Consider the following 11,259-nt stretch of genomic DNA (forward strand, 5'->3'; position numbering starts at 1 on the left):
AGAACTGCATTTCAGTCAGTTTTTTTTAAAAGCTTTTACGTTTTATTTGCAAGTATTAAAATTTAAATATTCAGAATATGACTGCTGACAAGGAATGTTTCTTTTACATGTAACCAAGACAAAATAAAAAGTAATCCTCCTGCATCCATACTAAGTTCCACGAACTAGAAACGCCTCACTCTGGACAGCAGACTGATCGAGTTGAACGCGTAACGCTTTCATAGCACGCGTTTCCCGTGAATCTATCATATAGCACACAACTTCATCTTGGCTCGAAAAGGGCAACAGGCCGGCAGTTCCATGGCTCAGATCCAAGTGTCTGAAGCGATCGATGTTGCAGGTGCAGCCATCAAATACATAAAACGTTGCCAAGCTTATCGCGTCTAATTGGCTTGTTGCCTGCTTGAATACCACATACTTGCCCCACGGCGTTATGGCCAGGACCCGATTCGTTACCTTAAAGGCGGAGTCCAGCAAACGGTTCAGACTCTCAACGGTGCCGCTCTCGGAACCAGCGACAGTCAGATTAAACGGATATTTGGTATAAACGGGATACAAAATCGATGATTTCTTCACAGCAACTTCGCAATTTTGTTTGGCGAAATCATATTTCATTGGAACTTGCTCATTTTTAATTTCCTTACACTTTCTTGACTCCTCGCACTCACTGTAATTGGGCCGCTTAAGCGGTGCCAGCTGTATCGGACGGTATTTGGCACACATTTTGGCATCGAGTTTCGTAAACTTCTCAGTTAGAGTCTGCGTTTCCTGCGGCGCTTGGACTAGCACCCGTTTGGCCAGTGATGATTTCGTGGGAGCTATGAAGCCTTTGCCCCTGGAACTAGACTCTGCATGCTTAACGGTGGACGCCACGAGTTGCTCTAGGTCAGTTTCCTTTCGTTGTTTGACACTAATAGGCTGAGCTTTGGGCATCTTGTGCGGTGTTGCAGCTGCTGGGATTGCTACCTTAGGCTTACGTGGCTACCAGGCGATAAAGGATATTATGTTGCTGATTTAGATGATTTCTTACTTACTATTTGTGGCTGAAGCTTTGACTTCGTATTGACTGCGGTTTCCTTCTTATCAAAGCCGCAACTTTCAGTGTTTATGCCTTGCTCGATTCGAGGAGGCCTAATGACTTCTACCTCCACTGCATCCAAGCCGCCTTGCACTCGTTCGTGACGGCCCGAGCTGGTGGGAAGCTTTTTGAATTGAATTTTTGAATTGAATGACTTCTCCGTCGTTCTTCTCACATCCGGCTCAAAATCACTAATCTCGGCGAGCTGGGGGGCGCAGTCTGTTAATTTTTCGGGAAAGGCTATAGACTCATTCATTGGCTGTAACACACAATACGCATCTTCTGCCGTGGGCTTCAGCGCATATCCTTCCGGGCATTTAGCTATATTCTTGATGCGGACAACATGAATATAAAATGTAGAATTGCGATTGGACTCTTTAAGCAGCTGACGGAATACATTGAGTAATCCGCATAAGCTCCGAAACATTCGCACCGTGGCCCATTTTGCGAATTTCATACTATCTCTATTTGACTGCGGACTAGCTACAATATGCCTGTAGGGATCAAGCATATAGTAGAAGTTGTCCCTGCACCACAGCGCGTACATTTGATTGTTGATCTGGAACAAGGCGTTGCCACAGTCCCTCAGGACGCAGCGTATCTTATCGTTAAGTTCGCTGTCCTAATTTTCGAATTAAAATTTACAAATTGAGATTAAAGAGCGGAGTCAGATAAATTGATGGGAGAAAGGAAGGACTAAACTTCAAGTCTCTTAGGAAATAGAACAAGAAAAGAGCATACCCACCTTAATTGACAGACTCCGGCGCCAGTATCCACGATCAACTTGCACCATTAGCTTGATCTCCGCAACAAATTGTCCAAGGCGCAACTGTGTAGGAAATTTGTCCAAGTCAATAGGCAGGGAAGTCCTCACATTTGCGCACCAACAACTGCGGCAGAGCTCAACGCCATAGCAGATCAGCCGGTCAAAGCTGTACGTATTCCACGATGCGGGATGATCGATTTGGGCGGCCAATATGCCAGTCACGGCAACAATGACACTGCTGCCATTGTGTAGTGCCGCCTCCGGATTGAGTGATAGATGCAAATTACTTTTGAGATAGGCATAGCTATTGTTGATCACGTGGTATTCGTGGGCACATTGTTTGGTATTCCGTAGAAAGGTGCGTCCATCCGGTGTCACCAGTCGCACCACAGCCAGCTCACGGATGTGGAATGCGCCGTTTGGATTGCCGCCACTTAAATTGCTCACCAAATTGACCACATTATCTAGAGTCTGTAGGCAAACTAGCAATGTTACTCCAGGCTTAATGCTGCCAGAATCATCGACTCGACGACCCTTTAAGTCCATCACAAAATACAATTTGCCTCGCCGCCAGATCAGGAGATAGCCTGCATCATGCAAGAGCAAGCAATAGTGAGCGTTTCGAAAGAAACTGCACAATACTTCCTTAAGATGCGCCATAATGTGCGGGGGTCGCATATCCACCGGCGTTTTCGGATTGCCCATATAGTTGGGCCTTAGTTCGAGTGTAAAATTGTGACCATCCAGCTTGAAGCTGCGCTGGATATGCCGCTCTACTTTGGTATAGATGGAGGACGTCCCCACTCGCAACGCTTCTGCAACTTCTGCCTCTGAGTTGGACTGGAATAACTCCTCGCCCTTTACTAGCAATTTATCAATATTATCGGCGGTCCACTCCTCTTCGGGCAGCACATAAATCAAAGCGAATGCTTTGAGATACGTAGCGAATCCCTGGTGAATGGTGTACTCATGCAACTCCTCATCCAAGCCATCACAGGGTTGCTCAGTTAGCGTATTCGGACAGGTCAGTTTAACACTCTTATCAAATGAATCAATATCGGATCGAGTCTGGATTCTCATTATGTTATTGCGTTTCCGTTTTACTTTAAATAGATCGTGAGATTGCTCTTTACGGTATGTACTATCAAGATTTTGGACCAAATATTTTTCACTACAACTGAGTAAATTATGAGTTATAGGAGTTTTTCAGATTATGATATGATATAAACCTGGAAACTATTCTACTGTTGTTTTTCGGCAAATGTTCCCCATGACATCTGGGACTATTTCTCCAATCTTTGAAATATGACATCTTTGCAATATTTCAAGAATTTTATTTCAATTTCGTGTTTTGTTTTATATTCCGAAAAAATCCACAGATTGTTTTAGATTCAGATAAATCAATTTTTTAGAATTTTTTTAATGAATTTATATCCGACGATTTTGAGTTTAAACACAAATTTACATAAATTCAATTTTTGATTTTGAAAAATTTAGCCTCGACATGTCCAGAATATAATTTAAACTCCCAACTAAATTATTTGGTGGCTGAATTGCTCAAAAAATGTTTTTCAGTAGTAAACCAATATAATCTAATCATTTCGTAAAGTTCTTGTAATTCAAAGTTAACGGATATGGATCTGAACTTTCGATTAATTTACGATAAGAACGTTTTCTTTGCAGTTGGCAAATAAATATTTCAGCAATCGATTACTATATCTTTTGCACTGGTTTAAATATGTGATAACCATCTCTACAATTATCGATAGCATCTATCGAAACAAATGACAATGTAATCAACGTATGCAAATTAAGATATATTTAATTTATTTAACAGCGATAAGATTTAAATTACAGTACTTAATTAATGGGACCAGGAGGGTGGTTTGGGCGGGGGGCTTACAAGTCTGCGCCACTGTGAGTGTATTTATATTTGTGTGTGTGATTGCATTTGTATGCGTATGTGTGTGTTTGCTGAAGTCAGACTGAGGTCGCTGCCTCAACATTCCATGGCAAGTGAATTTGAGTTCTCATTGAGCGCCTTAACACCATTTTCCATTGGCATGGCCAAGCTGTTATCATCCATGGCCGCATCATGTTGCGCGGTCGATGTAGACGGCCCATCGTCGTGCATCATATGTGCATCGTGCCCATTCTCCTGCCCGTTGCCATTGCTGTTGGTGTGGCCGTCGTCCCAGTTGATTTTGAAGCGTGTGACTCTCGGCTTACTGGCCAAGATATTGCGTGTGAGTTTGTCGAAAAGCGGTTTCGGTGGAGGATTCTCGCGCATTTCTTGATCGGCATAGTCGTTGTTCACATAATATCCTACACGCACAAATTCCTGGCCACGATATGAACAGGTCAATAGAACAATTGTGACACCAACTGCATCAGGTTCGGGGATTTTGCTAACATCTGGCGGATCGGCCTGGAAGACGAAAATGTGACGACCCTCGGGCACCGGGCCAACGTATATAGTGTCCAGCACTTGGTCATCCTCTTCAGATTCCGCGGATCCGACGTAAATCATTTTCCATTCGAGATCCTCTTTAAGCTCTTCGATGCATTCGAATGTCAATTCGAACTGAAACGGATTAAAAAAACTGCTCGGGTTGTCGAGTACCACAACATTCGTGATGTGCACCTTAGCCATGCTGACTGTACGCGCAGGGGCTAAAGACTTCTGTGGACAAAGATGAAGCTAATGGGCGCGCTTTTTTTTGCGTACGCTGCTTAAATTTCACAAAATGTAACACAAATACAAAAATATTAAATTGAACTGTTTTTCAGCGTAGCCGTGTATATTCTAATTAATTAATTTTAATTTTATTCAATGTATTTCGATTTATTTTGCGGTAAGGTGCAAAAAATGCAGTAGATAAATTTAGTGAACGACTAATGACAGCAGCTGATAGAAGGCTTTCCCGCCAATTCCAGCTGTCAATGCACGTTCAGTCTTTTCGAAAGAACGCGTGATAAGTCTGGCAACGCTCAAAATACTAAAAAGTCTACAACTTATTCATATATCAAAGCAAAAACATTTATAGAGAAACCTATTTACAAATCACAATAATAAACTATGAATACATTAAACATCATAAAAAAATACAGTATAAAATAACATAATATATATAAGCCACATAGATGTTTTTACTACGGCGTCCTATAAATGTAAACATTAGTATGAGCTGCCTGTTGGTATTTATAACCGCTACATGTATTATATACAAAGAGTTTAGTTCGAGAATCGGACTTTGGTCACACCACAAGAGATAGGCCGATTTGCGAGGCGTTTTGTGTTTGTGCTAATATAAACCAAAATACATTAAATATGATACATCTGACAGGCCAAAACTATAATGCGCGTGATATAATAAAGAACATATTTTCGCCATTAATTGGCGTGCTGAGCAGCAATTTGGCCGACGACATATGTCATCGCAACAATTTGTCCTTCGTGGAGCTGCTGCAGCCCTTTGCCAAGCTGCCAAATGATGGTGAGTAAACAAAATAAATTGGAATAACGGATAAGAGGACGGAAGGAGTAACTATCACAATGACGAAGCTACGAACATAATCTGACTGATAGCTGAAGCCAAAGTTTCTTAAAAATATGTAACTCATTTTCTTATAACTTATTTTTAACTGTCCCGCAGCTCATTTTCGGGATGTGTCCGGAACAAGTGTCTCTGTGCGTGGCCTGCGGCTTAATTTCTGTGACGTGGACTGGCGCCCACCACAAACTGTGCTGGCTCGCAAAATGCTCAACGAGTCTGTGACGAATGCGCACAATGAAAAAACAAAAGTTGCTACAATCGGTAACCATTGCTTCGCATTTCTTACTCAACCATTTAGTCACGCCTAGAATAACTTTTATAGCTGGTATCGATTTGGAGGTGCCCACAGCGGAGCCCTGGTTTGAGCAATGGCGTGAAACCTTTCTGACCGTACAGTTTCCAGCGGAACACGAGTTTACTCGCCATTTGTTGAGCTGTTTGCTTGTGCTGTCCAGCGCCGATCCACAGATTGTTGAGACTGCCCAGAAGCTTACGCAGCGTGTCCAGCAAATGCAAAACATAACTCCACAAAAGCTGCCTAAATGGTTCCAGCCCACGGAGGTGCTCAACAGCTATGTGGTGCTGCACGAAGCTAGTCAAGGAGATCTGTCAAGAGCACAGCAAGGATTTGAGCTGCTCAAGTCAACATTTGGTAATAATAAATGCTTCTTGGTGTCGGTTAATTCGATGGAAGGGAATACTGCCAATGGTATACCCGACTATTGGACGAACTACATTAAACGACAGCCAAAAACTGACCAAATGACGTCCAGCGAGCTCAGTGCACCCAAATCCCCACAAGATACCGTCTCGGTGATCAGCATGCCAATGCAAATGTCTCAGTTAATCGATAGTCAGGTTGCGCAAGAGAACGACTTGACCATGCTGCATCCGCTGAGTCCCATGCAAGAAAGTGCCACAGAGGCCATCAACTCGAAGTTCAGTATCAGCACCGAAAGCATCGCATCTCAGACAATCAATCCGAATGTCTGGGCCAATGAAGTCGATGCAGATGCTCCACATGGCAGCTGTCTGGCTGCACGCGATATTGATAATCTCCGTCACTTTGTTCAGGATTATGCGGTGCGCGCTTTGATACCATACATCGAGCACCTGGTGGTCACACTCAGCGAGGGTGTTACCAATAAAAAGGGTGTTAGCAAATCGCTTCTGAGCGCCACTAAACGTTGGTTCGTCACCAGCAAGCCCGGCGCTGGTGCCAACAATCAAAATGCGGTCATGTAAGTCGATCTAGCAATAGCAGAAATACATAAGTTATAATACTAAATATATTTACACCTTCCACAGTTATACGAACGAATCAGCGGAGCTGCAAACGCGCAAACTGGGCGATCTTTACTTCATGTTTGGCCATTATAATCTGGCCTTTCAGTCGTACCATCAGGCCAAGCGGGACTTCAATGCTGATTCCGCCTGGCAGTACTATGCGGGCGCTTTGGAAATGGCAGCACTGTCAGCTTTTATGCTGGGCACATCGCATCGCAAGACGTACGACTACATGGAGGATGCCATCGTTAGCTACTTGACTGTGTGCAAGTATGTAATACAGCTTAGCTTACAGTTACTTCATCTAATTGTTCTGTTACTTGTAGACTTCAACAATTTGCTACACGAGCCACTCTCTTAAGCATGGAATGTTTGAAGACAGCACGTCAGTATGGTGAGGTGGCCAAGCAGCTGATACGCATGACCAGTGAAGAATCGGATCTGCGTTCCGCCTTGCTGCTCGAGCAGGCTGCCTATTGCTTCCTGGTTACACAGCCGCCAATGCATCGCAAGTATGCTTTTCACATTGTGCTTGCTGGCAATCGTTATTCTCGGGCGGGGCAACGCAAGCACGCGTATCGCTGCTATCGTCAGGCCTATCAGGTGTTCCAGCAGCGTCAATGGAGCCTGGCCGAGGATCACATACAATACACCGTGGCTAAGCAGGCGTATATGCTGAAACAGCTGGAGGAGGCGAGTCGTTCCTTCGCTCATTTGTTGCGCCCGGGCAGCCTGCAGAGTGCACAGCAGCAAAGTAGTTTTCTAAAGGAGTACATACAAACTCAGAATGTGCGTAGATTGTCAGCAGTTCTTTACATAACTAACATATATTTTTCATTGCAGGAGCTACTCAAGCGTAGTCCAGACTTGGGTCTCTTGCCACACGCATTGCCACAAGTGGTGCAATCGTCGGTGCGTGTGTTGACGCTTGTGCAGCCGCCCAGCGTTCAGCCACCACAAGTGCCAGCTAGCAATATAGATATTAACTCAAATATGACTGCAGATGAATCTATTTGGCATAAGATTGAGGAAATGTTGGTTATCACTGCCGCATCCAATAAGCCATTTGTGTTTAAACCTTCACGTTATTTATTCACCAAACAGCAACCGGCCACAGAATCTCCGCTTGCCGTTCAAGGTGAACCCATAGAGCTAGCTGTGACTTTGTCAAACAGTGTTCGTTGTGCTATTACCTTGTCGGACATTGATCTGCTCTGGCGTTTAACATTGGACAACGAGGAGGTACTCTCCAATGTCTGCGTATACGAACAGTCGTCAGACAGCGCCAGTAAAGCGGCTGTTAGTGCGGCCATTAAGACAAGCTGTCTGTCAGCCTTGGAGCTGGCTGAACAGGCAAAACAAATGTTGCACTTTAAGCTTACACCCAAGCTTACCGGACGTCTATCCATACTGGGCGTGGTCTGCCGTGTGGCATCCAAGGCGGATCCAGCGGCCAGTTTGTTGGGCCTTTTGCAGTTTGAATCACAACGTATTAAGCCCTCAATGGCTAAGCAATCTTCACAGACGCTGCTGGACAACAGGCTGAGCATTAAATTAGTGCCACAGGTGCCAGCATTGAGCGTCAGCTTTAGTCCTGTGCCCAACGAGTTGCTGGCTGGCGAAATTGTACCCGTTTCAATAACGCTGCGTAATTTGGGCATCGCACCGATCGAGGAAATCTATTTGGGCTGCGATAATCCACGTTGCATAACCCTACTCGAACATCAAAATTCCGAAATGCCTCTAACTATACTCAGCTGTCGGTAGAAACAATATACGCCTTGGCTGTATCTAATATATCCGTTTTTATTACAGCACTGCGAAACCTCTCGAACGACAAATTAGTCAAGGACAAAGAAATAAGACGTCAACGCGTTTTTCGTTTGTTGCAGCGAACTGGTCAAGCTGCTCTAGAGGCACAACAGGGGCATACAATATCCATGTGGCTGCAAGCACCGCAGACAGCTGGCAGCTTTACGCTACGTCTGCTCTTCTACTATGCGCTGCCTAGCTCTGTAAATGCACACATTAAATATCGTCTGGTTCGTCATATTTGGCAGGTGCAGGTGCAGAGTTGTCTTCAAGCGGAGGCCACCTGCGTGATCAGCAATGCTGTTAATCGCGAACTCGGTCTAGATGTCAGCTTGAAGAATGTGAATGCGACGCAATCAACAGAAGTGTATATTAACTCGTTATCCTTGTACTCTAGGGATTTTTCGTTGAAGCCACAAAATTTGTATAGTAAGTCGACTTAGAATCTCAGAGATGATAATTGATTATTAACTTTCGTCGATTTAATTTGCAGTCATGAACAATATGGAATTGAGCGCTGGCCAAGCTGGTGCCCAATGTCTAAAATCGACAAAATGTTGCAGTTTTCAGTGTCGCCTCCAGGGAAAAGATGAAGAGCAATTGGAAGACAAGCCAGCGCTGAAAACCCTACTGCAAAAGCGTTTGTCACGCTTAGATATTATGCCTGCACAGCATGTAAAGCAATTGGAGCAGCATACGCCTCAGCTGCATGAAGCGCACAGCTTTCTTGCAAACGAGGAAACATGTTACTTCAATACAAACATAAGCACGGAGGAGTTCAATGCCAGCATTGCTAACTATGACCCTCATGCCACCATCGCACTCAACTGGAGTGCTCTAGTGAAAAAAGATGATGTGCAGCGTATAGCCTGTGGCCTGCACTTTATTAAGCTGTATAATCTCTACGAGACTGGCAGCTGTCCTAGCACTGGCGACGCATCGTTTAGACGCCGCCTGTCCGTAGGCGAGACACATCACAGGCGTGAATTCCACATACCTGATGATAGTGGCTTAGAAGCCGCTAGCGAACCATTAGCGGATGATGACATGGCCGACTTCTGGGAACCGAATGAACAGTACGTGGCTCAGCGCTGTCTGCTCGAGGATGAGACATTTGTGCTATCAGCCAGAGCCTAAGTTAACTTTATACGTTCCACATATTGTGTCTTTTTGCATGTGATTATACAGATCTATATAGCTAATAAATTGATTGTTAATCTACATGAGTTAATACAATTAATACAATAATACAAGTACGAGAACTTAAGTCTTTGAGATACTTCCTTTTGCATGACTTTTTGTATTCGTTTTTATTCGTATAGTGTCTTTTATATATATTAAATGTATGCTGGAATCGGGACGGACGCATACAAAAATAAATGGTTTGTGGCCGAAGCTGTGTTAATTGTTAGTTTATTAGTTGATTGATTTAAAAATGAATTAGTTATACATGCTAATAAATTGCTTAAACTTGTAACATTAAAGTATTATTAATTGCTTTTTTGGTATATGTATGTCGGTATGTAAATCATAAGCTGTTGACTAGACAACGATGCGGTTTGCTTCATTAGATGTGGATGTGATGGCAGCGCAACGTAAACTTTTTTGGTGGCAGGATTTATTGATTACATTATTGGGCTTAAGCCCGTTTCTTGCTCATATACACACGTCCACACGCATACAACACATGCGTACAAGCATATATATTGCCTAGAGCGCTGCCCAGCAGGGCTCCAATCACGTTCGGTATGGGATAGGCCTGCCAGTCGCGTCCCCAGTCCAGCGGAGCTACCACACTGCCAGCCCATGCGCCCAGAATGCCGCCCAGCGCATTGTACTTAAACAAATGCAGCGCCGTGTCCTCACACTTGGTAATAAAATCCGGCTTTTCACAGAAGCACACTTGCAGAGCGCCACCGCCGCCGAGTAGGAAAACAGTTGGTGAAACTGTGAGCAGTGTCATCAATAAGGACAACACGAACGTCTGCTCGTAGTTGGCCAGCACTGGTGCACCCAGAATAATGCAAATGAAAGCGTAGAGCAGTGTGCACAAAAATTGCAACGTTAGACCGCCGAGCAATTCACGTGGCGTGAAATATGCAGCCTTTTTTTGCCGCTGTTTGGTAGTCAGCACGCCGTCCTCAATGCGCCCAAAGAAGCGGGCTAGTGTTACTTTGAGCAGTTCACCAATAAACACAATCGGCACAATTAGTGAGTCCCAAAAGCTTCCTAGATGTGCCCAATTTCGCCGATATTGCATGTACGTCATACATATCAGTATGGTGGCCAAACTGAGTGACACATGGAAGAGCTGGTGTTTGGTTTTTTGCTGATCGAAACGCGATACCATTTTGTCCTCCGAATATGCAAAAATTGCAACTATTTTTCTATTTACTTTCGATTTTGCTATAGATGTGTTGTTAACGACGGCTCGACACTTCGATAATTCGTAAGGATGAGTTAAATTACTAAAACATCGATAGATGTAAGCGTTTACCATGAATTGGGGTAATTTAGTTGTGCTTTCAATAATTAAAAATTGCGTGTGTTATGAAAATAATATTTGACATCGAATATTAAATTTTTATTATTATTATTATTATTATTATTACACAATGGGATTATTAAAAATGAAAAATATGCATTGAAAACTGCACATAAATCAGTTTACCACAATAGCGTATAAACGAAATAATTGATAGTTATTATATATCGATATCACTATCGATTGCTTCGCAGCAAGTTTGTCGCGCGGTGCT

At 43.7% G+C, this 11,259-nt stretch overlaps 4 protein-coding genes across 4 annotated transcripts; 1 reads left to right on the top strand and 3 right to left on the bottom strand.

Annotated features, from left to right (window-relative positions):
• Positions 1–47: 47 nt before the first annotated feature.
• LOC111605101 lies at positions 48–3,298 on the bottom strand. The gene is made up of 4 exons (XM_023323443.2): positions 3,074–3,298; positions 1,824–3,021; positions 1,035–1,700; positions 48–981 (listed from the first exon to the last, which is right to left on the bottom strand). The coding sequence occupies exons 1-4, from the start codon at positions 3,154–3,156 to the stop codon at positions 151–153; spliced, it is 2,778 nt and encodes a 925-aa protein (XP_023179211.2). The 5' UTR covers positions 3,157–3,298; the 3' UTR covers positions 48–150.
• A 356-nt stretch (positions 3,299–3,654) lies between these two features.
• On the bottom strand, positions 3,655–4,749 carry LOC111605067 (histone chaperone asf1). Its single transcript, XM_023323398.2, has one exon. It carries the CDS (start codon positions 4,495–4,497, stop codon positions 3,844–3,846), a length of 654 nt encoding a protein of 217 aa, XP_023179166.2. The 5' UTR covers positions 4,498–4,749; the 3' UTR covers positions 3,655–3,843.
• Positions 4,750–4,884: 135 nt separating this feature from the next.
• Positions 4,885–9,756, top strand: LOC111605066 (trafficking protein particle complex subunit 8). The gene is made up of 8 exons (XM_023323397.2): positions 4,885–5,341; positions 5,501–5,662; positions 5,724–6,642; positions 6,710–6,958; positions 7,015–7,477; positions 7,532–8,447; positions 8,504–8,929; positions 8,994–9,756. The coding sequence occupies exons 1-8, from the start codon at positions 5,176–5,178 to the stop codon at positions 9,635–9,637; spliced, it is 3,945 nt and encodes a 1,314-aa protein (XP_023179165.2). The 5' UTR covers positions 4,885–5,175; the 3' UTR covers positions 9,638–9,756.
• Positions 9,757–9,841: 85 nt separating this feature from the next.
• Positions 9,842–10,972, bottom strand: LOC111605068 (uncharacterized protein C1450.15). Its single transcript, XM_023323399.2, has one exon. The coding sequence runs from the start codon at positions 10,848–10,850 to the stop codon at positions 10,140–10,142; it is 711 nt and encodes a 236-aa protein (XP_023179167.2). The 5' UTR covers positions 10,851–10,972; the 3' UTR covers positions 9,842–10,139.
• Positions 10,973–11,259: the final 287 nt, after the last annotated feature.

The sequence above is a fragment of the Drosophila hydei genome, unplaced genomic scaffold (genome assembly GCF_003285905.1).
Source record: "Drosophila hydei strain 15085-1641.00,03,60 unplaced genomic scaffold, DhydRS2 tig00000001-arrow-pilon, whole genome shotgun sequence".
Lineage (NCBI taxonomy): Eukaryota > Metazoa > Arthropoda > Insecta > Diptera > Drosophilidae > Drosophila > Drosophila hydei.